The following is a 27824-nucleotide window of genomic DNA, read 5'->3' on the forward strand; positions in this document are numbered from 1 at the left end:
TTCCTCCGATTTTGAGCAATCTTACGGGATGGTCTAATCATTCTTCGTATCAAAAATGTAATCAAAATTGAAGAGAAAAATTATAATATTTGTACTTCTCTTAGTAGTAATAGTAGCAGGAAATCCGCCTAGGGCTCGCTAGTTTATTAAATTTATTTAACAACTATTCCTAACGTTCTATTGATTGAAGCAAAGAGCAGTTTGGTTTGTGACTTAACTAAGAGCAAAGAATTATTTACTGCATACTTCCGTGCTTCGATGCCATTGAAGTCTTTTCAAGAGGCTTTTGTCTGACTGCGATACAGCTTGGAATAAATGCCATTTTTGGCCAGAAGTTGAGCATGCGTTCCCTGCTCTATTATCCTTCCGGCTTGCATTACACAAATTAAATTGGCATTTTGGATGGTGGAAAGCCGATGGGCTATTACAATACACGTGCGACCAGAACACGCCGAGTCTAAGGCTTGCTGGACCACCTGAAATAAGATTAACAAAACCAAACACAATAATTTGAACCCAGCATATAAAACTATTAAAAATAACATTCGAAACTCACCCTTTCACTTTGGAAATCCAATGCAGAGGTAGCTTCATCTAGCAGTAGAATCTTGGGATTCCTCACCATGGCCCGGGCAATGGCAATCCGTTGCTTTTGTCCGCCGGAAAGTTGTGTTCCCTTGGATCCCAACACCGTGTCGTATTGCGCAGGCAGGGACATTATGAACTCATGGGCATTGGCCATCTTGGCGGCCTCAATAATCTGCTGCATGGGCACTTGGCGCGTTGTGTCCCCATAACCAATATTATCGGCAATTGACTTCTCAAAGAGCGAAGGTTCCTGTGAAACGATTCCCAGGCGACGACGTAGAGTTTTCAGGTCCATATCGTGGTGAACACTCTCCTGATCTATGAGCTGCAAATAATAGTTTAGGTAAGTTAGAACCTGTTTCATAACTGGGCTTCAAATACTTACAATCTTTCCCTCACCGGGATCGTAGTATCGCATCAGTAGCTGAATACAAGTTGATTTTCCGGATCCAGAGGCACCGACCAAGGCCACCGTCTGACCTTGCACTATATCCAGATTGAAGTTTTGCAGGACCTTGAGGTTCGGCCTTGAGGGGTAGGAGAAGTTAAGACCTCGAAAGCTGACACCCTGTTGGACCACATTGGTCTTGAAGGCAGATCCATTTCCATTTTGCTGGATCTCTAGGGACTCGGGTGATTGAATCTGTGGCTTGCGATCAATGATCTCGTACATGCGATTCGCAGAAAGGAGAGCCGCATTGAAGGCCGGAGTAAAGGCCAGAGATTGTGCCAGGATGAATAGGCCATAAAGCATCGTGTTGGATATCCTATAAAATGAAATATTATGTTAATTGTTTTATAAAAACATCAGTCATGTGTTTGCACCCACTTCATAATAGTCTCAAATTTGATTTTGCCATCGGCACACATGTGCCCTCCATAAGTCAAGGTCACTGCATAGCCAAAGAACATGAGGGATTTCCCCAGGGAATTCACCAGTCCTCGCCATTTTAGTCTACTGAGGATCTGCACACGATATCGCTCCAATTCCTTGTCGAATTCCTTTATCAGGTCCTCCTCCCGCCGAAGTCCTGCCACTGTCCGAATTTGCGCAATGGTTTCGGTGGCAATGCGACTCGTCTCCTCCAGCACCACCTTCTCCTTCAGAGCGGACTTCTCCCCAAAACGGGCTTCGAACACAATGGCGGCTATCATTAGGGGCGAGGTGCTCAGGCAGATTAGGGCCAATTCCCAGGAGTAGGGAAAGGCAATGGACACACTGCAGACGAAGTTGGTTAAAGCTTGAATAATGTTGCTCAGTGGAAAACCAATGGCGCCCTGGACACTGGCCGCATCGCCAGATAGGCGGGCCGACAAAGCTCCGATACTGTTCTCCTTGCGATCGAACCAACCCATTTCCTGGTGCATTATGGAACTGAAGGTCTTTGAGCTGTACACAAAAATGGAGTTTTAATAAAATGTTAGGGAAAGAATTACCATTTAAAGACCCACCGCATGCGCATGGTTAGCCACACTCCAGCCAAATTAAAGAAAAACGTCTGGATAAAGCACACCACGCCTGCCGCAACTCCAATGACCAGAGAAATAATGGCCATGGTGGCGCTCTGATCGAGAACCTCTTCATCCGTAGGTTTGGCCAATGAACCGTATAATTCCGCTAGGATGACCGAAAACACCGGCATGGTTAATCCATAGAGACCAGCACAAATGGCGCCAATAATGAGGAAACTCCATTCGGGTCGGGCCCAACCCAAAACGCGGAAAAAGGTACGGATATAGTTTCCAGATGGATGTCCCGGCTCCTCTATTTCCTGATTGAATGTGGGGTTGGCCAGACCATTTAGGTTTTTCATCTGGAAGTCGGCATTCTTCTCCAGCGACACAATGGAGGTGCGCGGACCCAATTGGAACTGTTCCACTTCGTAGGACATCTTTCTCTCCTTGTTCTCGGCCTCTGCTTCCAGTTCGTTGAGCAGTTCTTCAGCGGAATCGTCATACGAATGCACGGTGACCATTTTATGGTAGAATCCCTCCAGCTTCATCAGTTCCTCGTGGGTGCCCTGCTCCACGGCTTTGCCATTTTCAATATAAACAATCCGATGTGCGTGTCTGATGGCGGATAGTCGATGGGACACCACCAAGGTGGTTCTACCCTTACAGGCTTTGTCCAAAGCGGCTTGGACTAGCTTTTCGGCGTGGTAGTCCAAGGCAGAGGTGGCCTCATCCAGCAGCAGAATTTTAGGCTGCTGGATCAGAGCCCTGGCGATGGCTATTCGCTGACGCTGACCTCCAGAAAGCTGAACGCCCTTTTCGCTTATATCCGTGTCATAACCCTAAAATTGGAAGGGCATTTAATAATATATCCTTAGTTTCATAATTTACAAAAACATACCTTATGCAAGGCTATGATAAAGTCATGAGCATTGGCCGCTTTGGCGGAATCTTCGACTTCCTTTTGTGTGGCCTCTGGTTTTCCATGACGGATATTCTCCCCGATTGTTCCTTGAAAGAGCACCGGTTCCTGGCCCACCACGGCAATGTTCGACCGCAGCCAGTTTAGGTTGTACCTGCGGACATCCTCGCCATCCAAAATAACTTGTCCGAAAACAGGATCGTAAAATCGCTGCAGCAGCTGTATGCAGGTGGACTTGCCACAGCCCGATGGACCCACCAAGGCCACAGTTTGGCCTTCTTCAACTACCACATTGAGACCCCGCAGGACAATCACATCCTCTCTGGCAGGATAGCGGAAGAAAACGTCCCGGAACTCAACGGTTCCCTTCAGACCGTAGTTGAGGATTTTCCCCGCCTTGGAGAGCGGGTCGATCAGGGAAGTACGATCGATGACCTCCAGTATTGCCGATGCCGATCCTCGAGCCATCGCAAAGGTCTCCAGAAATGGAGAAGTGCGCGATATTTGATTGGCACTCACGATTATACCCGATATCACGATCATTACTACGGCTGGGGTGTATTCCCTCTCGTCAATGGGAATACTTGGATCCCGGTAGAAGAGGATCAAGTTAGCTCCGTACCAAAAAGATCCGGCTCCCGTAATGAACATCATGGCCTTCATCACAGTGTCACTTAGCCCGGAGAAGGCGCCTTTCCATTTCCCTGCCCTGAGAGCGGGTTTCAGGAGGGTATCGTAACGCACGGACTCCGTTCGCTCCCCACCAAATGCCACCACAGTCCGGATGGCTCCGATCACCTCCTCCACCACCGAGCTGGCCCGCACATAGGAACTCTGCTCCTGGCCCGTGAGTTTCCCTTGGTACTGTAAATTAAATGGGATAAATAGACGCGTTATTTAGTATACATTTTTAAATATTTTTTTTCGAGAAACAAAACTAAAATTATATTTGTTTACCCGTGTGACTAATTAAATAGTGTAACTAAAGTTAATGTTACTGGAAATATTGGGATTACTTTAAATCTCATAGACAATATGCTATTTTCCAAAACAGAACTTAAAAAGTTTTATTATATAATTTTTAATGTTTAAGATAAAATTTGTTAAATATTAATATTGAGTTAATGAAATCAAAATTTTGACCTTTAAGATTTACTAAAAAAAAATTAATATAAAAACTAAGTTATCAGTAAACGAAATGGAATAAATATACGCATTTTTCATTATACATATATTTAAAAAAACAATTTTCACAACTATTTATTTTGATAAACAAAAATAAAATTATATATTTTAAATACGGTTCTGACATATTGAACACCTGAAATACAATTATATCATAAATATTTTAAAATATAAGATATTTGTTCCTTAAAAATTTGGGCATAAGTATTATTATACACTATGCTAGTTTTAAAAACAGAAATATTAAAGTTTAAATTACAAAATAAGAAATTGTATATAAAACAAATTTTAAAAAATTAATTAAGTGTTTTTGTAGCACAGAAACTATATATATATGTAAAAACTTTATTAAACCCTTAATATTAAAAAAAATATTGTGTTGATCAATTACAGAATTTATTCTATGTTAGAATATTTCTCTCTCGACTCTCGAAAATCTCTGTTTTCAATGAGGTAGTACTATTCTATTTTCAGGAAAACTATTTTCAGATTAAGCAAACACAATTTCAAGTTCACTTAAAGCTTATAAGAAAAATATTCTGTTCATGGAAACGTTTTCTAAGTTTTTTAAAAAAGATAAATAAACGTTTTTTTTTTTAATCTTAATATTAAGAATTCTTTTAGCTATACTTACATGGGCTACAGCTGAGTTTACAAATAAAGTAAGGGGTATATAAAACACTATGGCCAAAGCCAGTTTCCAACCGTAGATAAATGATAACACCACACTGATTATGACCTCGCACATAATGTCCACATAGTGACCCAGATTTTCGGCTATGCCGTTGCGTATTTTTTCCATGTTGCTGAGGGAAAGTCAGGATAGTCAATATCCGTTCTTAGTACTTGGCTTTACTCACTCAGTAATGCGGACGGCAAAGTTTTGGTCCTTGGCCATGTCATGCCATCCGATCTCCTGCCTCAAAGTAGCCTTGAAGAATTCTCTCCGCATGCGGATTGTCAGTTTTAGTGCCAACCTATTGAAGGCATCCACATAGTACACTCCGGAGAAAAACATGAGTAGAGTATTTAGGGTCATGAGAATACCGAAGGACACGCTGTCCTTTCGCAGCTCCTGCATGTTTTCCTCATAAGTGGCATTTGTGCTAGAAAAGAGTTATGAAAAAAGAAATAGTTTTTATAATTAATCTAAATCTATTTTAGCACAGAATTATTGTTCTTTATCTTTGCACGGTTCTAATATTTTTCTGCAAACAAAAAACAAACAAAATTTGCTTTATTTTAACAGTTTATAAGGAAAGAGTTTGTTCAATATTTAAAGTTCAAGTCGAACCGCATTTTTTCCCATTTATTTAATTGTGCAATGTAATATCACATTCCAAATTAATTACGGGGATTCATAGTATTTGAAATTATTGGTAACTTATAAATATTTTTACTTTTATTTTCTTTTCTAGATTATTTATTTTTTATTTTTCTTAAAGGACTTAGTTTACAGCAACTAATTTTTTTTTTTATTTCTTTTACCACGGCATCCTTGAGTTTCTGGCATTGTTTTAACATGCTTTGTTTAAGTGCAAAAGTTGTTATTTTAAACACTGCTATTTAATCGAAACAATAAAGAACTTAGTGTACCGAAAACACGTCAGTTCGCTATGAAAGAGAACGAAGAATTGATTCATCCTCTCTCAAGAAGCTTTAACAATCGTTTTTTAAGTCTAAATATAGTTGCCCAAAATTGCAAGTTCATTGTAATTCACCTGAGAAAGAGTAAGGGGAATAAATAAACTTACAAGTTTCGGCTTTGAAAAAATTTGGTTTAATACTTTAGGCTTCGACTTTGAATTATTTTAGATTTTATTATGATACCTACAGTATCTTTCCGCCTCCAAAGAGGGACAATCCGATGGTCACCGAACTGGTTCCCTGGCCCAGGGTTCTATCGATGAACATGGCCACCAGTTCGCTGTAGACCACAACGGCGATGGGATAGACCAAGGACTGGAGCAGTGCGGCCACGAGGGCAGACAGGAACAGGACATAATCCCAGCCGGCTATGTATCGGAAGAGCTGCCAATAGCTGATCATGGGCTGGGCCTTCTCCTTGGACTTGCCCTTCTTCTGGTCCTCCGCCAAGGTCTCATCCCCATCAATGGGAACGTCATCGCGGGTCGTCGTCTCCGTCATCGTCATCACTGCGAACTATCGCCTATACACTTCAAACTCATTGACCGGTGGGGTCAATTAATAGTTAAGAAAGCACACGCAAGAGCGGAGCGAAACCAAAAATCGAAACGCCCGCAGTTCGTTTGCACTGGCAAACCGCCCGGTGGATATAACGATGGTCTCAAATGGGTTATTGGCTCTGGCTAATTAACTCCCTCTCCGGAGATTGCGGCACTGCCGATGAGCCTGATCTGGATCTGGCTGGGATCGTATTTTTCTTTAATTGTTTTGCATTCCGCGGTTCCACAATGACGTTGACTGCCACTGCCTGCCTGATTTTCGTTGTACGATGCTGTCCGGAGCGAAATGTTCCGCGTCTGTTCCGTTGCGACTGCACAAAGCGACTGGTGGGTCTATCGGCTGTGGCGTCAGTTTTCTACAAATTTGGTTTCTATTAAAGTTCAAATAGGCGGGCGATGGATGGTGGATCTGTCGTCGGGAACCCCTTATAGTCTCTTATTAATATCAATTGAATTGATTTTACTCAAGGTTCGACAATGACTGGTGGAAAGTCTTAGACCATCTTTCCCCCAGCAAGGTGTGCACCCATCTATCGCGGAAATAGGTCAGCTAAAACACGCCAATTTGACGTAATTTGCATTCCAGGCTGTTAAACTTATGATCTTCACTGTTTAATTGAAAACGGTTATCATGATGATACTGATGCGCAAATGCAAGATTGTTTGCCATTGACAATGAATATTAGCAGCGGTCGTGAGGGTGACTGGCATTCTAAACATTGCCACAAAGATTGCTCTCTTATCAGTCAGATAAGTTTTGCGATGGATCTTACAACTTATACCGCTAATAATCATAAATTGTGCAAACAAAGTTACCTCAAAAAAACAGCCTTGCTTATCTCCCCAAAATAATAATATACATGTTTATGGATAAAAAATAGGGTAAAAGTTTATTTAGTTTTTGGTGACAAGTGTTTTTCGGTGTTTGGTGAAAGCTATAAAAATGTCTAGTTAATATTCAATGATCCTTTTGGGTCTTGTGCAGCTTGGCATAGATTCCGCCTTGGGAAATCAGTTGCATGTGGTTACCCTGCTCCACCACCTGACCATTTTGTATCACACAGATCACGTCTGCATTCTGGACGGTGGACAGTCGATGGGCTATGACAATGCAAGTGCGTCCGGAGCAGGCTGAATCCAAGGCTTGTTGAACCAACTGTTCGCTTTGCAAGTCCAGTGCTGAGGTGGCTTCATCGAGCAGCAGGATCTTGGGATTCCTCACCAGCGCCCGGGCAATGGCAATTCGCTGCTTCTGACCGCCGGACTAATTGAGTACCTCTGGCTCCCATCCGGGTATCATAACCATTGGGCAGTGAAATGATGAAGCTGTGAGCATTGGCACTCTTTGCTGCAGCAATGATCTCCGCCATGGAAACCGATCGACGGTTGTCTCCGTAGGCTATATTCTCCGCTATGGAGCGTTCAAATAAAGTCGGCTCTTGGGAAACTATTCCCAGTCTGTTCCTAACTCCTTCGAGGGTCAGATCTTGCTGGATATCATCGTGATCTATGTGCTGAGTAGAGAGAAAATTGGGTAAGGGGTTTGAATTTTTCATTAATTTCCTGATAAACTACTTACTATACTGCCCTCATCTGGGTCGTAGTATCGCTGCAGCAGCTGCACACAGGTGGACTTTCCGCAGCCGGAATGACCCACCAAGGCCACCGTTTGACCCTTGAGAACCTCCAAGTCCAAGCCATTAAGAATCTTTGCATCAGGTCGTGTAGGGTATCGGAATTCTATACCCCGATATCGAACACCCTCAAAAAGATTTAATTGTTTGGCGAGGGTGTTCTTGATAGTGCCCATGGGGGATTGGATCTTTGGTTTTCGATCCAGTATCTGGAAGAGGCGATGACCAGCGATCAAGGCAGCGGAGAAGGCAGGGGTAAAGGCCAGGGATTGGGCCAGCATCATTGAGCCATACAACAAGGTTTCCGACACCCTAAAATGAAATATCAAAAATGGTTATTTTGACTATCTTAAATTGTGTTAAACGAAAAAAAAACAAAGTATTATTTCATATTTCTCCTAAATAAATAACTTTTTGTATGAATAATATATGTATACTGAGTATTAAATTGTTTAAAACTAGACCGTGATAACGAAATATTACCCAGCCGTAACTGATTTCCTCTGTTTGCTCCTTAAAACTTGATAAATATATAATAACATTATAACCCTTATTTGATCCTTATTAGGTACAATATTGGGATCTCCTTTCCAATCCTTACTTGATAATATCCTGGAAGGGGAGCTGACCCTCGGACACCAGAACACCTCCGTAACAGAGCGCTACGGCATAAGCGAAGAATGCCGATGCCTGCATGGTGGAGTTAAGAACTCCTCGCCACCTCAGCTTTTGGCGGATGAGTACCTCCACCCTCTGAATCTCCTCTGTGTACTCCCGGATAACATCGGCCTCCCTTCTCAGCCCGGCAACAGTGCGTATGTTCGTTATGGATTCGGTGGCAATGCGACAAGCTTCCTCAATCACCTGCTTTTCCCTCACAATAGCATTGGACATCATTCTGAAAAGACAGCAGCAGTTATCAAATGGACCAGAAACTTGTAGAATCACAACCCACTTTGCTTCCAGGATGACAGATCCAATGATAATGGGACAGTTGGCCAAACACAACAAAGCCAATTTCCAGTTGTAGTACATGGCAACGCTGACACTCGAAATGAAGTTTGACAGCGCCTGGATCATTCCGCTCAATGGGTATCCTATGGCCCCCTGGACACCAACTGCCTCGCCAGACAAGCGAGCGGATAAAGCTCCCACCGAGTTGTTCTCATCGTCGAAAAAGCCCACCTCCTGTGTCACCATGGCCTTAAAGGTCATCGCTCGCATCCTGGTGGTCAGCCAAATGCCCGCATAGTTAAACAAATAAGTCTGCAGGAAGCAGACCAATCCAGTCAAGAAAGCGAGTCCCAAACAGGCCCAGGACAGAACAGCTGTGCGACGTAGTGCATCTTCCGGATCCTGTTCAGCCAGGGCTGCATAGAATTCACCAAATATGATCGCGAAAGCCGGATACAAAAATCCGACGGCGACGGCGCTTACGGTTCCAAGGATCAGGTAGCACCATTCTGGTCGAGCAAGTTTCAGAATTCGGGAAAAAGTGCGGAAAAAGTTGTGTTTTTCGGCGGGAGTTTCAACTATCTTGGCATTTGTGTCCTTGACGAGGGCTTTTATAATAGTTTCGTCAAACTGAACGCTGTTTTTCTGGCCTTTCTCAAAGTTCAGGGGACTTGTCTCGAAGGATTTCTCGAAAAGAGCCAGACTTTTACCTAGAAAAAGAAGAGTTAAATTAATACTTAGGACTTTTTTGAGTCCCAAAAGTATTTACGTTTGGTCTCCTCAACGCTCTCCTCCTTCTCCAACTCGTCGGGCATTTTAATGTCGCCAGCATGAACCATGTTGTAGTAGGCACCCTCCAGAGCCATTAGGTCATCGTGGGAACCCTCCTCTAAAACCTTACCATCGTGGATAAAGACAATCTTGTCGGCACCTCGAATGGCCGACAATCGATGCGAGACCACGATGGTTGTACGACCTTTACTGGCCAAATCCAGAGCCTGTTGGACCTGTTTCTCGGATTGGTAGTCCAGCGCCGAAGTGGCCTCATCCAGGAGCAGGATTTTCGGGTTCTGAATTAAAGCTCTGGCTATGGCTATACGTTGCTTTTGACCTCCAGAGAGTTGGGAGCCCCGTTCACCAATCATGCTGCGATAGCTCTATAAAATTGAACATTGTCTTTCATTTGTTGCACTTACAGATCAAAAATATGCTGTTTCTTACCTCTGGCAGATTTGTAATGAACTCATGGGCACCCGCTTGAGTGGCAGCCGCTTCGATATCTTTCTGCGTGGCTCCTGGCTTACCATAACTAATGTTTTGGGCTGTCAACAAACAAAACGTATATGGCTTATAGTGCAACAATCTTTATAAACCCACCTATAGTGCCGAAAAATAATACAGGTTCCTGACCCACCACGGCAATATTCGATCTAAGCCATTGAATATTGTATTTCCTGATGTCCAAGTCATCAAGCAGCACTGAACCAAAAACCGGATCGTAGAACCTCTGAAGCAACTGCACACAGGTGGTCTTTCCACAGCCCGAAGACCCCACCAAGGCCACCGTTTGGCCCGCTCTGATCCTGATATTCAGGCCCCTGTGTACTATAACCTCTGGACGGGAGGGGTATCGGAAGAAGACATCCTGGAACTCAACATCACCGCGAAGGCCGTAGTTCAGGAGCTTGCCATCTGTGGACAGCGGATCGATCTTGGAGGTCAGATCGATGACCTTGAACAGGTTAGTGGCACAGCCGCGGGCAGTGGCGAAGGACTCCAGAAAGGGGGCAGTTCTGGCTATGTTATCCGCACCCACAATAATGCCAAAAAAGGCCTAGGGAAAATAGAAATTTGGATATATGCCGGGATAATATAAATATATATTTCTTACAATCATGAGAATGGCAGGTGTGTACTCTTTATCTTCCACATTTCGATCGTCGATGATGAGATTGACGCCATACCAGAAGGCTCCGGCGCAGGATAGATATAGCATCGATTTCAAGACCGCATCACTGACCCCCGAAAAGGCACCTTTCCACTGACTAGCCTTTCGAGCTGGCACCAAGAAGTTCTCATATCGCTGCACTTCGGACTTTTCTCCACCAAACGAGACCACAGTGCGTATGGCACTGAGAATTTCCTCTGCCAAATTGCCAGCGCCTGCATAGGATTCCTGTTCCCGGGCAGTAAGCTTTCCTTGGAACTTAAGAAATATAGAAAACATTTTAGAAACATTTCAAAATAGCATCGTATTAATCTGTAAGAAATATATGATTATCTACGTATTTGAATACCAGTTATTTAGGACCAGCATTTGATTAACAGTTCTCACCTTAGCCACATAATAATTGACCAGGATCACCAGAGGTATGTACGAACTCACAGCTAAGGTGAGTTTCCAACCGTAGCCAAATGAAATAGCCACGGTTATGATGAAGCCCACAACCAGGTACACAAAATGTCCCACCTTTTCTGAGATTCCGTCGCGAATCTTTTCCACATCACTGGAGTATACAAAATAATCGATTATTTGGGTAACATTATTTCATAGATAAGGCTGCTTCAATTACTTACTCCACCATACTTTGGGTAAAGTTTTGTTTGCTGGCCAGGTCGTGCCAGCCGATGTCCTGGCGTATCACGGACGTAAAAAGCTTTATCCGCATCCGTGTGACCTGCCGCAGGGCCACCATATTGAAAACATCCACGGAGAATATTCCGGATATAAACATCACCACAGAAGCGATGGTTAAAAGAATGCCATAAGATATGGAATCATCATATAAAGCTTCGCTGTTATCCTCCCGAGAGGCATTCGTTCTGGAATTAAAAAAAAAAATATTTAAAAGGTACATTTAAAAAAGTTATTTTAATATGAAAATTTGTAGAATTTTATTACTTAAAAACTCAAGTGTACAAGTTTAAATACTACCAGTAAAAACTATTCGATCAAAGAAGATTTGTTTGAAATGGTTAAAAATACATTAAATTTAAGTTAAATCAATGATCTCACATATATAAGCCATTGAACTGCAATAACTATGCATTAAACATAGATCGAATAAAAGCAATTAATCTAATAATCATATATATCTTTACACATACATATACATATACAAATCAATTGATCAGCTTAAAGATTCCATTTGCACATATGTAGTCGGCAAAGGCCACGCTGCGTATAATTGATAAATGATAAAACCTTATCTTTGAATCTTGTTTAATCATAATAAATAAATATAAGTATATCATTGATATGACCACTTACAGTGTTTTACCACCTCCGAAAAGGGGCAAGGCATGAACCTTTGAGCTGGTGCCAAACATCATGGCACGGTCCACCAGCATGGATGTGAACTCGCTGTAAATGATGACCACGGCGGGCAGGGTTAGGGCCTTGATGCAGCACATTATGAACCCGAAGAAGAGCCAGGCGATCTCTCCGTACGTGGAGAATCGGAAGAGCTTCAGGAAACTGATGGGTTCCGTGGTCTCCAGACCCTCGGCCGTGGGAGTCTCCTCCTGGGACTTTTCATCGCTGGTCGTGGTGGACGCCTCATCGCGCTCCATGACGATGGATAGTCGAAACTGGCGGAATGGCAATTAATAGAGCTTTATTTTTCAATGGGCCATCGATCCGTGGTCAAGATTTCTTCACTCAAAGCGGGCACAAATTCGAACCAGACCAGACAAAAGGTTAATTCAATTAGGCAACACTTTGCGTTCGCATGCAAGTTTGTTTCTTTGGCCACATAGTTCTCATTGACCCGCGGGGTTAACGAGTAATAGAATATATATTATTGGACACATTCCGGGGCCAAAAGAAGTGCAACTTTTTGAGATACTCCTCTGCAGATTGAAATCGGTTCCTTCCATCGAAACTTTTTCGCTGGATATTTACCCTTTTTTTGACACTTTGTGAGTTATCCTTCAATTATTCACACTTGTTCTCGATCGAAGATGAATGTATTCCGCAGATTGTTACCGCTTGAGCGCCCAAGCGCAACTGACTGACCATCTTCCATGAGCATCCATTTAAATTCGCTGCGTACATATATCACACCGTTGGGGTTCAAGTTCTAATTGATCTTTCTCTTGGGGTAGGTTCGAAGAGTCTCAATTGGTCAAGCAAAGAGTGTCTGTGGAAAGTGACATAAATAACTCTTCTGCATCTCTTATACCAACAAGAATTTATATTCCAAAAACTTGTTTGTTAAGTGATTGATTTTATTTCAAAGTATAACTAAAAGAAGTTACCTCTTTATCTGTACAAATGCCACTATTGCATAGATTTCCTAGATTCACATACAGGGTATTATAATTACAGAATATAAACTTAGGCACTTAATTATCTGTACTTGTAAAGATACAAATTCTAGCTGAATAACAATCGCATATCACATACTGTGTTGGTTTACAAGTATTTACACTGCCTACACGAGATAGAGATTCTTTATACAGTTATGCAAAAGCACCGGTGGTGCGCTGGTGGTGCTCAGCTGCTGTGGTGCCATGAGGACCGAGCTGGTGGCTACATGGAGGTGGTGCAAGTTTAACAAAATGTTGCAGGTTTCGTGCGTGGGTTGTGGGTGTTACTCACCTGGATTAGTGTTGCCATCCTTGGCTACCTCGGGCGTGGGTATCCGTGGTCTGGTCTTGGCCACATTCACATTTAAGCCATTAAGCTTTGAGTCTGTAGGTGAAGAAAAAGTATTATTTTGGAATGCATACTTTTGGGGTTGTAGAATAATGAGACGTTGGTTTATATTCACGATCAAATACTAAACACCAGATTTGAAGAAAACTTGTTATATATATAAACTTTTTTCATAAAACTAAGCCTAATGAATGAAGCCTAACACCGAAAAAAAAATTGTCGTATAAACTAAACTATTGTTACATCCATTTAAGCCTACCAAAAACTTCTCAATAGATGAGTTTTAAATTAATACCCCGAAAGTTCAAAAAATGTCATCAGACTACAGTGTTATACTCTACGGTATAGAAATTAAACTAAAAAGTATAGGGGCTATATTATTTAATATTGAATTAATACTTATATTTGAATACTGTTTAATACTGTAGTTTATTTTCAAGATACACCTATTAAAACTCAACTTTCAGTATTTTTTTTGTGATTGATTTTATTTCAAAGTATAACTAAAAGAAGTTACCTCTTTATCTGTACAAATGCCACTATTGCATAGATTTCCTAGATTCACATACAGGGTATTATAATTACAGAATATAAACTTAGGCACTTAATTATCTGTACTTGTAAAGATACAAATTCTAGCTGAATAACAATCGCATATCACATACTGTGTTGGTTTACAAGTATTTACACTGCCTACACGAGATATAGATTCTTTATACAGTTATGCAAAAATTAAAGCGCTTAACTAATATGGCAAGTGCCAAAACAATAAGTCAATTTCCTATTAAATAAACCTATTATGTACAATACTCTAAAAAGTTACATTTTCTTGCTTTTACTAGAATTTTGTTGAGCTGGACTTATAAGGTATAAAATAAAGGGGTCTGATACCAGTTTTACTTTAATTACATTTTTAAAACACCAAACAATTTTTTTTAATATTTAGTTAATTTTAGTTGCGTAAAAATTCATTCCAATGAAAAACGGTATCAGACTTCCTGATTTGCTGATTGGATATAAGAAGAGACATTTGTCCTTGAACAAATCAAATTTTCCAGGCTGCTGATAATATCATTTTAGTGGTTCCGGGTGGCTCAAAGCCATTGGTTCTTAAGTCTAGTTACGTCGCTCGCTAACACACACAGTGTCACACATAGACCTCTCCGGTCTTTTGTTCCGGCTTGTGTTTCGCCAGCGTTGAGGGTGCCGAAGATCCTCCTGCTCCCGTTTCCTGAACTCCGCTCCTCTGGGGCATTGGCATCGTGGCTGAGGAGTCCATCGCATCCGCGGGTCGACCCGTAGATCTTACTGAGGATCGCTGCTGCGGATCCTGCAGATTTAGGCTCAAGTTGAAGCTGTTGGTCCGCGAAATGTTTGCGTTCCCGTTGAGGGGCTTAACGGAGAGCAGGGCCGTGGTGGTGATCCCACCATTTCCATTGCTTGACCCACTGTTGCTGTAACCATCCTGGACATCGGTGCCGGTCAGCTCGACAATCGAGAGTGCCGATGGCGATCTCTGAATGGACAGGGACACCGGTATTGTGGTGATCACATCGTTGGGATCGTAGCCACTGGCTGACGTGGTTATTGTGGGCAACTGGGCGTTGGCCGTAATAGGCAGGATGCTCAGTGTCCCGGTGGGCAATGTTTCGCCTCCACTACTGGTCACGCTGAAGGGGAACGACAGGGTTGTGATGTTCGTGGCAGCGGGAATATCTGGAAATTGGGTCACACAAATAATATTTTAGTACACTTAATTATTTCTAGATATTTACTAGCTTTGCTTTAGATGGTTTTGCACAATAAGAGTCATATATAGAAAGCTCTTATGTAGTTAAAAAAACATTTGTATGGCCAAAAATCTAAATCTCTATAGATCAGATCATTTAAGTAAGATGTACGCTTTATTAATTCATATTATAATATAATTTGATTTTATCTACCAAATTTTAGGGTTAAAGTGTTTTGGATCAAAACATTTTATAAGTTCTGGATAAAAAAATGTTTATTTTTCATTAATTTGTTATGTTATTAATATGATTTGTATAATTTTGTTAATAAGATTATATATGGGTCATACATGTTTACTTTATCAAGACTTAAATAACGTTAGAGTTTCAAGTATTCTATAACCATAAAGAATCAATCATTTTTATTGTAATTATATTTTTACTTACTGCTCGCTGCGAATCCCTCCTTCATGCTGGCTGCCAGGGCGGCGGTGGCGGGATGTCCTGGAATCAGAGTGTTATTGGACGATGAGCTATCCATCTCTTTGATGGGCGAGAGCAGCAGCGTGCCCAGCACCTGGCCGCTCTCCTGGTGCAGAAGGGGGTCGGGTGCGTAGGAGGAGGGGTACATGCCCGGTGGTGCGCTGGTGGTGCTCAGCTGCTGTGGTGCCATGAGGACCGAGCTGGTGGCTACATGGAGGTGGTGCAATTTTAACAAAATGTTGCAGGTTTCGTGCGTGGGTTGTGGGTGTTACTCACCTGGATTAGTGTTGCCATCCTTGGCTACCTCGGGCGTGGGTATCCGTGGTCTGGTCTTGGCCACATTCACATTTAAGCCATTAAGCTTTGAGTCTGTAGGTGAAGAAAAAGTATTATTTTGGAATGCATACTTTTGGGGTTGTAGAATAATGAGACGTTGGTTTATATTCACGATCAAATACTAAACACCAGATTTGAAGAAAACTTGTTATATATATAAACTTTTTTCATAAAACTAAGCCTAATGAATGAAGCCTAACACCGAAAAAAAAAATTGTCGTATAAACTAAACTATTGTTACATCCATTTAAGCCTACCAAAAACTTCTCAATAGATGAGTTTTAAATTAATACCCCGAAAGTTCAAAAAATGTCATCAGACTACAGTGTTATACTCTACTTTATAGAAATTAAACTAAAAAGTATAGGGGCTATATTATTTAATATTGAATTAATACTTATATTTGAATACTGTTTAATACTGTAGTTTATTTTCAAGATACACCTATTAAAACTCAACTTTCAATATTTTTATCAATTATTATCAATTTTTCTTGGATGAATAATTAAAATAAGAAAATTTGTTTAAAATTTTTTGTTTTTAGATTTGTTTGCTTTAATGCATACTCACTTTGCTTGATAAGTTGTCGTTGTGCTCGGAGCGACTTGCGATGCACAAACTTCCCATAGAGACTCGATTTACTTGGTTGCGATCCCGCCTGTTGTTGCTGATGCGCCTGCTGCAGTTGCTGCTGCTGCAAGATGGTCAGTGGCAAGCCGGACTCGGGACTAGAGTACACGGAATTGAGGCGATTGCGGTTGAAGGGCATTCCGCCGGAGGAGTAGGCTGTCGACTGGCTCCTCATCGAACCCATGCGTGATAGCTGCCTGACCAGCCAGTTATTCTTCCGCCTTTCCACCATCGGGGTGTCCACGCTCTCCTATTGTTGGTCAAATATATTGTTAAAAAGTTTTCTCTCGGTTACTAAAAACTCTGTTATATTTATAGATTTACAGGCATAAATATTAAAGCAAACTTTTCTCTTAAGGGTTGAGCAGTAAAACAGTAGCTCTCAGTGGCAATCAATCTGAATTTTAAGTGTATTTCTTTATTTAGTGCTTGCTTTAGAGTAATTTATAGTTTTCCCTTTTTAGAAGATTGGGTTTGTGATTTAAGAGCAACAAACCTTTAAGTGAGTCATTAAAATGTAAACTAAATATGTTGCCAATGATTTGGAAATAATTCTTAATCTTTTTTAAACGAGTTTTGAATTTATTATTTGTTGGCTTTATAAATATGGACATATATAAGTATCTGAAATTAGTATTTGTACCCATACTGAGCCAACGATTTGTTAATGATCTAGATACTCACGTAATCCGCATAGACATCGTCGCTGAGCATTCGTTTTCCGCCTCCCGGCATTATGTTGGCGTACATGGCGTCCTCCTTCTTGACCTTGTACTTCTCGGCGGAGCCCTTGGGCTCGTCCTTCCGGTAATGTTCCGAGGCCACCGTGTAGGGCAGATCCTTGGGCACGACGCACTCCCAGTATTGATCCCGCAGCAACTCGGGGTGCTCCTCGTGCATCTCGTCGACGATCATGTAGGCAGCCTAAAAGCGAGTTTTTCAAAAGTAGATCAGTCGAGGGCTCTTCAAAATCGAGACGTGTTCGCCATTTGCGATTTTCGAGCTATTTCGAGGAGGCAGTAAACACAATTACGTCACAACAATCAAACCGTGGCTACTGTCCCACATCGAAACAAAAGAAAAAGTGAAATTGTTTACAAGTTTTTAATTATTCCATAACAAAAACCAGTGCACATCCCACAACAGAAAAATTGAAAATAATAAAGAAAAAAAATACAGAAACAATAATAATAATAATAAGAAAAAGTATAAAAAATACTCATTTGCTTAATCATTTAGCCGCGATCTGCTTTCAATTTGCCATTTACGAGCGACTGCGGCAAGAGTCACGTCTGGTCGTGTGGAGTGCAGTGGAAATGGGCCGCTAAACCTGGCAGAGGTGTTGGCATTAACCCCCTGCTGATAGCCGTGCTAAAAGTGGTCATTTGTGTGCTCGACCTCTTGAGATGCATTTCCGAAATCGAGCAAACCCAGCAATGACCATAAAAACACACACGAAAACAGTCAATGATAAAGCTCTACAAAAGAGGTTTCAATGTTTTCAGTTCGTATTTTTTCTCATTTTTTGAACAAAAACCTGTTTTCAATTTACTTTTGCTGCTGCTGCTAACTTTTGTAAATAATTGCAAGCAACGGCAGGCCCCAAACACAGATACGAACATACACACTTCACACATGCAAAACGAGCGCCTAACACACAGCCACATCGAGCTCCGAAGCCCAAGTCCAAAACTTCAATCAGCATCAGCAGCCAAAGGAATATAGTCGAATTTAGATGCCCTATATCAAGAACGATTTCTGGATTTTACCAGAAGTATTTTATTTTTCAATCTTAAGACTTGCTTCCACAGGGATACTATAAAAGTTTTTACATAATTGATTTATCAATATTTGATTGATTTATTTATATATTCGAATGAATTTGTAATTTTTTTTGTCGTGATATTATCAACACTTTTAAGAAGCTATTCGAATGTTCAATACAGAAGGTCATTGCGTATTATATTTTGCTTATGGTTCCAAGAATTATATTTTCAAATACTATTATTTAATTTAATTCAGGGGAATGTACAGTTCGTTTTAATGAAAAAATGCTTAGCCCTTGAGTGTTTGTTTGGCTAAGGAGAGAATGCCTGTTATTTTTAGCACGTGGCAGACGAACATGTTCTTTGCCTTTCAGCAGCAATCCAAGAAGTGGCTAACTTAAGCGATTATCGTTCAAGAGCGAAAACATTTTTACTTAGTTAGCATGCTAACCCAATAAGCGAAATCAGATTATAGCAGTCATAATACTTGGAATCTTATGAAACTATAATTATGGACATACCCCCTGACCAGATTCGTATAAGTAATGTATCTTGCGGATGTGTGTTGCTCAAGGTTTGAGTTAAACGCTGGTAAGTTCAATTTTGAAGTATTTCGAATCCAAGAACATCTGCTCCGAGCATTGTTCTTAATTAAATTTAAAAATCTTTGAATTTATCTACATCGTGCTAAATGAAATTAATTGGGAGTTAGACAGGTTTTTTGTGAATTTCAGAGGGGGGAATTTTGTTCGCATCTCTAACGAAATATTATTGTTTTATGGCTGTTTTCACCGCAGTAATTATTGCCACTGTTTATTAAAAACGTTTAACAGATGGATGGAGTAAAGACAATATGCCACATCGGATTACCTAAAGACGGTGCGAATTATTTGCACCTGTGACTCACCTTGATGTGCCGGTCAATCAGCCAGTTGAGCTCGATATCGTCGTCATCTTCGCCAAAGGGATTGATTAGCACCTCGGCCACTTTCAGCCAGCCCACGTAGAAAACAAACTGCAAAGATTAATTGAAGACGATTGGATCAAATAATTGCACCATAAAAAAACCACAAATTTTTGCCTAACTTGGAAATATTTTAAAGGCACGTCAGCCAGGGAAAGGTTTGCAATACCATTCACTTTTTGTGGCTTCAAATAATACGGTATGGGCATTAACAGTTAATAATGATAGCAAAACACTTGTCGCAGATTTAAATCGCTGAAAAAAACACAAACCAGACTAGAGCCCGGTATAATGCCAAGTTATTACGCGGAACGTGACCGCGAATCGTTTACATAAGGCACTTGAAATCTGTCCCCAGCGGAAAACCGCAGAAACCAAAACGGAAAACACCAAACACAACTGTTGTAACTGGCCATATCATGATATAGTCAATATATAGTATAATATATATATAGAGCATCTGTGCGGCATATCGCTAACAAGGTATAGCCATTACATTCGACCACTCAGTTCGGCGAAAAACAGCAAAAACAATTGCGAGCAACACAAAAACCGCAACAAGTTTTTAAACATTTACAAAACACCGAGACGTGCAAATTTGACTTTGATTTATGGTAAATAAGGCGGAACGTGCAAATTAAGATAACTTCTAAGCCGCAATAAATTGAGCAAGAAAACTATAATTTAATTATACGATTAAATGATTTACCTGCAACACCGTAAAGAGGGGAAAGTACAGATCGGGATCTTCGCGTCCGTTTCTATCCAAGACATTGGGCAACATTTGACGGCCCAAAAGGGCAGCTATGAAATAGGTATACAGCACCAGGGTAACCACCTAAAAATTTTGATTTAAAGGTTTTTTTAAGAAAAGGTTATGTAAAATCAAATTGCCAATTTCAAAATTGTTTAAAATGTTTTAAATATTCAAAGAAATTCCATTTTATATGTAAAATGTTAGCGAAGAGTACTTTAACATTCTTTTCCAAAAAAAAAGTTTTGAAAAAGAGACAGTATATTAAGACCCTTTTTTTGTAAAACTCACCTGAGTGTAGACCAGAGGAACACAGACCGTATCGTAGCCAATAAGACCACCCAAACGTCTACGTATATCTGAGAGTTCCACCAAAATGGTTTGCACAATATGATCCGAGGCAATCAGCCCATCCTTCCTGGCTCGATTGATAATGTTGGTGGCCCAAACCAAAGGCATCCAGTACTTGGACATGGGACTCTTCTGATTCAGGGCCTCGAAGATTTTCATCTCGGACTCGTGCATCAGGCCTGCATCCACAAGATGTTGGGTGGTGGGAAAGCGACGTTTCACCCGGAGGGAAATTCGCTGCAGGGTGATCACATAGGCTAGGACCATATAGCGCATGATATTACGACGCATTAGGCGACCCGTTTCGTTCTGTTTATTTAGGTATTCAAAATGGTTTAAACGAGTTCGTTGGGTTAAGTCTTTATAAATATTTTCTTACATTTACGCCGCCATTTGAGTTGGGAATAGCTGCACTTATAAACAGGGCCAACGTATCTGGCCAGGGCAAAAGACGATACTGCTCCCACCAGCGTTTCACCACCAAATTTACATAGAAGCCCAGCACAAAGGACATGGGTATACTTTCACTCTGCTGCCCAAAGTATAGGCGAATTTTCTTAAAAATTCTGTCAAGATACGAAGACTTTTATATCAAAGTAACTGAGGAGAAAAGCTTTTAATACTTACGCCTGCTGACTTTCTGTCAGACCAAATCTGTAGATAACATTTATGGTATAGTATAAACAAAGATACGCAATTAGTTCGCGCCAGATCAATTTGTAAACACTGCCGCGCCATCTATTTAAAGGGGAAGGGATTTTAATTAGTTAACTTAAAGTAGTCAAAGAATTTATGGCTTAGCCAACATTGAGCTGTAACTAACTGGTTTTGTTTCATTGGAAATAATTTCCTCATTCAGACATTTAATCATGTCCACCTCTTGTCTGATCATTGTATTTCTGATTTTTTTGAGCTTAATAGGTTGCCACAGTTCCGTAAGATTTTTTTATGGGGGTATTTCAATCTTGCATGTCAGTTCCAATGAATTCTAATGTCCCAAAAGTGTGATTTGATACATTATAAAAAATGTATGTATAATGATTGGCATAACCGCTTTAAAACTGGTACTATTCAGGCGGGGTCTTTGTTCTGTTTGTTTTGATCAAGGTTTCGCTTGCCTTCTTCTTTTCAAAATTTGGGTTGGGGTGGCGTTAACCTTTGTTCAAGATTATTAGTCCCAAGTAACTATTGCTATTGGAACGCAATAACTTTTTTTACATTTTCTAAGTCATAAAAGTGGCTTGCAAAAGGTTCCAATTAGTGAATCCATTACAAAATGTATGCCTTATCAACTGAGCTTTTGGAGCTGCGGTGTTATAGCTACCAATTTTTCTTCTCTCTGTTTTGAATGGCAAAAACTGGAACTGTGCAACAGTAACTGGAACTGGAATTGCTGTTCTAACTGCCCAGTTACGAGTGACTGCACTTGGGAAACAATTAAAGCGAATTGGGGTTAAAATTAAACACACTCCAAAAACAAAATAATATGAAACCATATGTTGCCTGGAAGAGCTGTCAAAATATGGAGTCTGAATAGAGAAGTTCAGAGTATTGGATGTTAATTGCGTTGGTAAACACTCGAACAGGTGAATGAGTAATGCGGAAAAATCCCCGGAATCGGTACCTCTCGGGTGGTGACCCAGATAGTCTAGAGCCCAGAGTATACTGAGATGAACTCTCTTTAAGTTTCATGATATTTCATCTTGCTAACTTTGAAATAAAATAGGTATTTATTTACTTTATAAAATCAAAAATTCCTTTTATTTATTTAAGAAAGTTAATATATTTATAAAAATAATTTATAAGATTTTTTTTTTATTAATATTCTGAACGATTTGTTTTTTTTTGCAACTTTAAATTATTAGAAATATTATTTAATTACAAAAAATTAATTCTTCTGCTTTTGAATTTTAAAGGGCTAATAATATATATTTTTTATAGATATTACTCACTTCCAGAGGATCTTCCAGAAGCAGCCGAAGCTGCTTCCATTTGGCACTTCCCCCGCATACGAGACGGTCATTGTTTGCAGAGGTCCCTTCCTTTTGACTTAGTTATTTTTTTGCTGATCTTGTTTTTGTTTACTTAATCACAAACAATTGGTTTTTATTGTTGTTTTGGCCGGCGCTAGGCCGCTGCCAATATGGAGAAGGCCAAATTGTAGTGTCTGTTTGATTTCGTACGCGAATTTTGTTATTTGTTTTTGTTGCCGCGTCATTGAAAGCAGCGTCGCCGTCGGCTGCTTTCCCTCTCTCTCTCACACCCCCGCCGCTCAGGCTGCGACTCTCTCTCTTTCTCGCTCTCTCCAAACCTGTGGTTTTTAAGCTTCTCCTAAAAAATAACAAAAATAAATACAGTGGTACTTAAAATAAAATAAAATAATCAAAATAATTTCAAAATATTATTTCAGCATTTCTTATTTTAAAAATTTACAAATCAAAATTAAAAAGCAATTTTTTTTTCTAGTAAATTTCATAGGAAATATTGATTTAAAATTCTATTTCTTGTAGCTTGACTGTATTCCTAACAATGGAAGACAGGAGGTGGGCGGTCACATGCGCCTGGTTAAAATGTAAAGAGCAATACACATGCAATCCATGCAAATAATACTGGAGGGCTAAAAAGCTCAGCTTAAATTCCGGCACGTATCGAACAGTTTTTCTGTGGTGTTTCTGTTGTTGCTGCTGTTTTCCATTTTGTTGATTTGTATTTATTGTAAATTTAATGGGCTATGCACTTTCAATTTGGGTGAAATGCTGTGTTTTAAGCTGAGAACCGAGTTATAGCCATACGTGAATTTGTCACTACGTCAAAATACCCATATATCATGTACACTTTATATAGTTATATTTTGTTTCACTTCACTTTATTACTATTACCTTGTACACACAATTATTATGGGTTCCCTTTTTGGCCTTTTGTATACTTTTTTTTTTAGTACTTAACATCATTTTGTGGCCAGGATTTCCCCAAAAGTGTAGACTCTCCTCAATGGCAAGGTATCTTAACAGCTTTTTTTCGGGATTTTTTTTTCATAAGAAAACCTTGGGTTGGGCAAAAATTGGCCAGTTTCTCTGATTTTTTTCGGGTGCTTAATTTGCGCCGTCAGCGCCACGAGTCTTTATCGTTTCCCGTTTTCTGTTGATTCGGGTCTTGATTAATTCCGTTTATGTTGCTTTTCTCCGACGCGATTTTGATTAATCGAACGATTGAAGATCACAGATTTTTCAAAAAGTGTTTTCAACTTGGGCCTGTAAAAGCGAATATTTCAAACCTGTTGTATTTGCTTCTTATCGCTAGTCGAAGCTGCAAATATTTGCATAAGCTACAACCAGGCAGGGCAACAGAACGGGTTCTATATGGGGCTTAGAGTTATACAGATTCCAGGCACGGGGAACTCCGGCAATTTTCACTTTAGCGCGTTAATTTCGTTTACAAACATAGCAGGTGATCTTCAGGAATGTAAGAGCCAACCGGTTGTGAGCAGGGGTCTAGGCCAAGTTAAGTCACGATGGCGTTTGATTACACGGCTAGAGAAACCACCCACTGCCACTGGTTTCCCAAGAACTTTCCTATTGTTTAGCAGTTGAGAAACAATTAAAGATAGTCGTGATTCCCAGATTAGTTATTTATACTGGCTGACGGCTAAAAAGTTTCGTAATCTACATGTTCTTTGGAGACAAATAGTAGTCATTGACCTGCCTGGAGATTTAATCTCATCTGTCCACTCTTGGGGTAATATATTTTGAGAACAAACAACCTGTCAGTCAGTGCTTAAGATATGAGAGGTTACAGCTTCTTGAAAAACACACTGCGTATACGCGATATGGAGGGAAGAGCCGACTTTGATTGGTGACGAATTTGGCTGGAATAAATTTCACTTTCTTCTGACGTATTTGCCCCGCAATTTGTTTACCAAATGAGTCAAAGCAATGGCTCTTTAATTCGCCTATCACTTGCACTTTTTCCATTCACTGATTCGTTCCCAGAATTAACCACTGGAGTGGGTGGGAGTTTTCGGGCCTCATTAGCACACAATAAAGCAGATAGATCTAGGCATGAATCCGATTTCTGTTAGCATTGTTAGCGTTCTCCATAAACTCGTTAAGTATTATTGAAACGATTTAAACAGCACTTTTGAAAAAAATTAACGTGTTTGTTAAAGTAGAAGGCTTTAAAGATATATAGAACTGTTCATTAATTTACATTGATTTATTGCTGGCACTCATATGACCGTTCAAAACTTTAATTTATTCGCTAATATATCAAATACATTCAATTTATCATTCGTGTGTGGATTACACAACCAAGCATCATCAATTACTTCTTTACTCCGCTATTTTTAGTAGTTTCTGTTTATATATACATGTATATATCTTTCTAATTGTTCTTCACTCATTAAGCATGTTCAATTGAAAAATTGCATCCGAGTTTGGCGTGGCCGTTTTTATAGTCAATAGAATGCCCACTGAACACCTAAGCGAATCGGGCAAAAAAAAAACATAAATAAAAGTAAACTTGACCAGTTGGGAGCTTGGTTTACGAAGCCGCTTAGGCCATTTAAAGCTGGAGACACGCGCTGGCGTACGACGCGTTTACAATTACAGATACACAGATACAGATCGGATACTCAACAAAGTGGATACGTGTATCTAATGGAGGGAGCTGGTCACCCAGATCATATAGAAAATTCATTCTGTATCTTTTTGTAGTGCGGGTAATAGTCCCTTCGCTTTCATTACATTAAAAACATTTATTTAATGTTTACACAGAAAACAGCAGCAGCAGAAAAAACTACAAAAGAAAAGAGTCTGTTTTTTGTATACAATTTTTAGTCGTTTTGTGTAATGTTCGAGTGCTGGCTTCAATGGGGTTCCGCACGATCAACTGGCGAGTGTTCAGCTCAGCTCAGCTCAGTGAATTTTGCTCCACGTACCGACAGCACGACGACGGGTTTATCGCTGGACACTTCAAGCTCGAGCTGCAACTGCGATTGCGATGCCGACCGCCGAGCAACCGTACCGTTCGACAAACTCAACCAAACTGCGCTCCAGAGTTGGCTGCGAGCGGCTCTTAACTCACTTTTTCCAGCCAGCACGAAAAAAGTTTAGTTGGCAACAGGTATACGAGGCTACAGCGAGCGGATCCCACAAAATACCGCCATATACACGTATTGGTGACGACAGGGAAGTAGATGGGGGCTAGGAGGGGTTTTACAACGCAACCCAGAGTTTTAAAATTTGCATGTTTACATAGAAGCCAAAAAATTGTGGCAATGGCCAACCAATTTGATTTGATGTGGTGAATTTTTAAAGTAGTTTTAAAAAAGATATTAGAATTCAATTTTCGATTAAATCTTTTAGTTTGGTTTGAGATGTTAATAAGAGCTTAGGGTCTTGGATTTAAGGTATCCTTTTTTACTAAGCCCCTGAAATAAGAGACTCTCCCCGGGTTCTCTTTACTTAACTCCCTCTCTTGCAGCTGTGAGAGTCGGTTTCGATGAGGTTAATCAGCTGTTTTCATTTTGGGCTTGAGCCAAAGACCAGGAAAAGTAAAGAGAAAATTAAATAAATGCGAAGAGCTGATTCCTCTGCGTTGCAATATAAACAATAACTAACTGAAAAGAATTTTAAGACACCATTTATAAACTCAAAGTTTTAAATTAGCAAATAAACGGTTACTAAGAATTGGCATTTATTGAAAAATAAAAAAAAAATCGGCAACTTAACGCTTTAGTTCCACGAAATGAACTAAATATATGTATCTGGCAACGCTGCTGTTGATTAATTGAAGCCCAAGTGAAGCATACTTCTAGGCATTCAATATAAAGAAAACTAATAATAATTGTTAACTTACTAAAACATACTTTAATAACTTATCTAACTGACTAAAAAACAATTAAAGATCTTACAGGTTTGTTTAAGACTTAGGATGACTTCTTGACAGTGGATTTTTCAGGACTTCTCGCCTTATAACGGAGTCCATGTTCCATGTAGGTAAATGGTGGATTGGGCTGGGTCAAACAAAAGTACAGACCCTTGGCACTAGCTGGATAGATAAGACCCATGTTGATGGTGTTTTGGAAATTGCAGTCTCCCTGGCGGAATTTCGCCCAACTCTCGCATTTGGTGGCTGGGATCATCACACCCTCGATGAGAGCCTATAAGTTGAACTGAAATTAAATAAAACTATTTTGATAAATATATAAAACCTTACCTCCATGAACAAAACAAAGGGATACATGTGACTGCAGATCTTGGAATCGCAGCCCGGCTGAAGTTTCCTTCTTGGGAAGTAGCCAATGCCATTGGGGTAGATATCAATGTGACCCAGAGGAACCCTTACCCCAAAAACATCACCCTCGCCGTGCAGCACTATCACCCTCGCAGCCACACTTTGTTTCACCAAGATATCGGTGGTGCGGCACATTGTGGCAGGATCGATGGCTATCAGTTGACCCACCAATTGTTTGTTTTCCCTGGCAAATAGTTGCGCTCCCAAAGCGGCTATATTCGCACCCACCGAGTGTCCTGCCAAAGTTATATCCTGCACGGAAATGCCCGCATCCGTTAGCGCCCTCAGTAGTTTATAAACGAAATAACCATCAACGGAGAGATGATGACGCACTGCATAGTACAATTGAGCCACATCCTTGGCGAAATCCACCACTATGACATTGAGATCCCTCCTGCTATTCTGCAGTAGAGTCAAGTGCTCCTGGACACTGAAATAACTGTCGGCCGTATGGAAGGCATTCACATAAATGAGGGTCTTTCGCTCCGGGTTGATGTCGAAGTCTTTGATTTGTGATATCGACTTGATGGGCAGCTCCACACTCTGGTTGGTAATGGTCATGACATGGATTCGGGCATCGCTGGGATTAATGCCCTGAAAGAGGGACATCACACCCTCATCCACGGGGGCATCACCTGTCCGCGATATCGTTATAAGATCGTTTTGGCTATTGGGTTTTTTTTTTTTTTCACACTTACAGAAGGCGCGCCATCCCCGATTCAGTTGCTCAGTTAGCAGTTTTAAATTTTGTCTTTGGACACTGTCAATATTTAGGGGCTTTTTATCCTCATCCTTAACCTCCACTGCCAGAGATTGACAGATCAGGCAGATTGCTGCGATCATCTGGGCTGTGCTCTTCTGCATGGTGAATTCTGCTCTCATGACTGCAGACCAACAGCTGGGCTCTTTTATAG

The 27824-nt window shown here is 40.5% G+C and overlaps 4 protein-coding genes and 1 long non-coding RNA gene across 8 annotated transcripts; all 5 read right to left on the minus strand.

Moving 5' to 3' along the window:
• Positions 1-123: 123 nt before the first annotated feature.
• On the minus strand, positions 124-6706 carry LOC128258194 (multidrug resistance protein homolog 65). Of its 2 annotated transcripts, none has more exons than XM_052989688.1 (9): positions 5982-6706; positions 5008-5253; positions 4782-4953; positions 2942-3826; positions 2041-2882; positions 1418-1978; positions 974-1355; positions 557-913; positions 124-476 (listed from the first exon to the last, which is right to left on the minus strand). In XM_052989688.1, the coding sequence occupies exons 1-9, from the start codon at positions 6299-6301 to the stop codon at positions 276-278; spliced, it is 3966 nt and encodes a 1321-aa protein (XP_052845648.1). In that variant the 5' UTR covers positions 6302-6706; the 3' UTR covers positions 124-275. The 2 variants fall into 2 exon arrangements, with proteins under 2 accessions (XP_052845648.1, XP_052845649.1); XM_052989689.1 differs by lacking the exon at positions 5982-6706 and adding an exon at positions 5636-5791.
• A 511-nt stretch (positions 6707-7217) lies between these two features.
• Positions 7218-12956, minus strand: LOC128258195 (multidrug resistance protein homolog 65). Its single transcript, XM_052989690.1, is given in 13 exon segments — positions 7218-7618; positions 7620-7868; positions 7934-8300; positions 8590-8886; positions 8944-9652; positions 9712-10099; positions 10164-10264; positions 10320-10776; positions 10834-11148; positions 11278-11449; positions 11520-11765; positions 12214-12533; positions 12847-12956. Coding segments are annotated over 12 exon segments (3909 nt in total). The 5' UTR covers positions 12516-12533; positions 12847-12956; the 3' UTR covers positions 7218-7312.
• Positions 12957-13151: 195 nt separating this feature from the next.
• LOC128258496 (uncharacterized) lies at positions 13152-13850 on the minus strand. Its single transcript, XR_008267968.1, has 2 exons — positions 13546-13850; positions 13152-13476 (listed from the first exon to the last, which is right to left on the minus strand). It is a non-coding gene; the product is annotated as an uncharacterized LOC128258496 (long non-coding RNA).
• Positions 13851-14077: 227 nt separating this feature from the next.
• Positions 14078-25706, minus strand: LOC128258410 (bestrophin-2). 3 transcript variants are annotated; one of them, XM_052990009.1, is made up of 12 exons: positions 25553-25706; positions 22569-22947; positions 21244-21354; positions 20996-21182; positions 20557-20925; positions 20221-20349; positions 19455-19562; positions 17466-17705; positions 16722-17031; positions 16092-16184; positions 15780-15836; positions 14078-15318 (listed from the first exon to the last, which is right to left on the minus strand). In XM_052990009.1, exons 2-12 carry the CDS (start codon positions 22637-22639, stop codon positions 14750-14752), a joined length of 2244 nt encoding a protein of 747 aa, XP_052845969.1. In that variant the 5' UTR covers positions 22640-22947; positions 25553-25706; the 3' UTR covers positions 14078-14749. The 3 variants fall into 3 exon arrangements, with proteins under 3 accessions (XP_052845969.1, XP_052845966.1, XP_052845968.1); XM_052990006.1 differs by having other exon boundaries at positions 15780-16022; XM_052990008.1 differs by lacking the exon at positions 25553-25706 and adding an exon at positions 23496-24190 and having other exon boundaries at positions 15780-16022.
• Positions 25707-26460: 754 nt separating this feature from the next.
• On the minus strand, positions 26461-27792 carry LOC128258435 (lipase member H). The gene is made up of 3 exons (XM_052990037.1): positions 27609-27792; positions 26833-27545; positions 26461-26776 (listed from the first exon to the last, which is right to left on the minus strand). Exons 1-3 carry the CDS (start codon positions 27790-27792, stop codon positions 26543-26545), a joined length of 1131 nt encoding a protein of 376 aa, XP_052845997.1. The 3' UTR covers positions 26461-26542.
• Positions 27793-27824: the final 32 nt, after the last annotated feature.

Source organism: Drosophila gunungcola, assembly GCF_025200985.1.
Source record: "Drosophila gunungcola strain Sukarami chromosome 3L unlocalized genomic scaffold, Dgunungcola_SK_2 000003F, whole genome shotgun sequence".
NCBI classification, from domain to species: domain Eukaryota; kingdom Metazoa; phylum Arthropoda; class Insecta; order Diptera; family Drosophilidae; genus Drosophila; species Drosophila gunungcola.

Excerpts from the sequence above, each read along its gene's own strand:
- LOC128258435 (XM_052990037.1), bottom strand. The coding sequence starts at position 27,792 with ATGAGAGCAGAATTCACCATGCAGAAGAGCACAGCCCAGATGATCGCA. Across the intron at positions 27,546-27,608 it reads TCGGGGATGGCGCGCCTTCT|GTGATGCCCCCGTGGATGAG; the intron begins GTAAGTGTGAAA and ends TATCGCGGACAG. Across the intron at positions 26,777-26,832 it reads CCTTTGTTTTGTTCATGGAG|GCTCTCATCGAGGGTGTGAT; the intron begins GTAAGGTTTTAT and ends TTCAACTTATAG.
- LOC128258410 (XM_052990006.1), bottom strand. The coding sequence starts at position 22,639 with ATGACCGTCTCGTATGCGGGGGAAGTGCCAAATGGAAGCAGCTTCGGC. Across the intron at positions 17,706-19,454 it reads TGATTGACCGGCACATCAAG|GCTGCCTACATGATCGTCGA; the intron begins GTGAGTCACAGG and ends ACTCGCTTTTAG. Across the intron at positions 17,032-17,465 it reads ACGATGTCTATGCGGATTAC|GAGAGCGTGGACACCCCGAT; the intron begins GTGAGTATCTAG and ends GACCAACAATAG.
- LOC128258194 (XM_052989688.1), bottom strand. The coding sequence starts at position 6,301 with ATGACGATGACGGAGACGACGACCCGCGATGACGTTCCCATTGATGGG. Across the intron at positions 3,827-4,781 it reads TAAACTCAGCTGTAGCCCAT|TACCAAGGGAAACTCACGGG; the intron begins GTAAGTATAGCT and ends TTTAATTTACAG. Across the intron at positions 1,979-2,040 it reads TGGCTAACCATGCGCATGCG|CTCAAAGACCTTCAGTTCCA; the intron begins GTGGGTCTTTAA and ends TTTTGTGTACAG.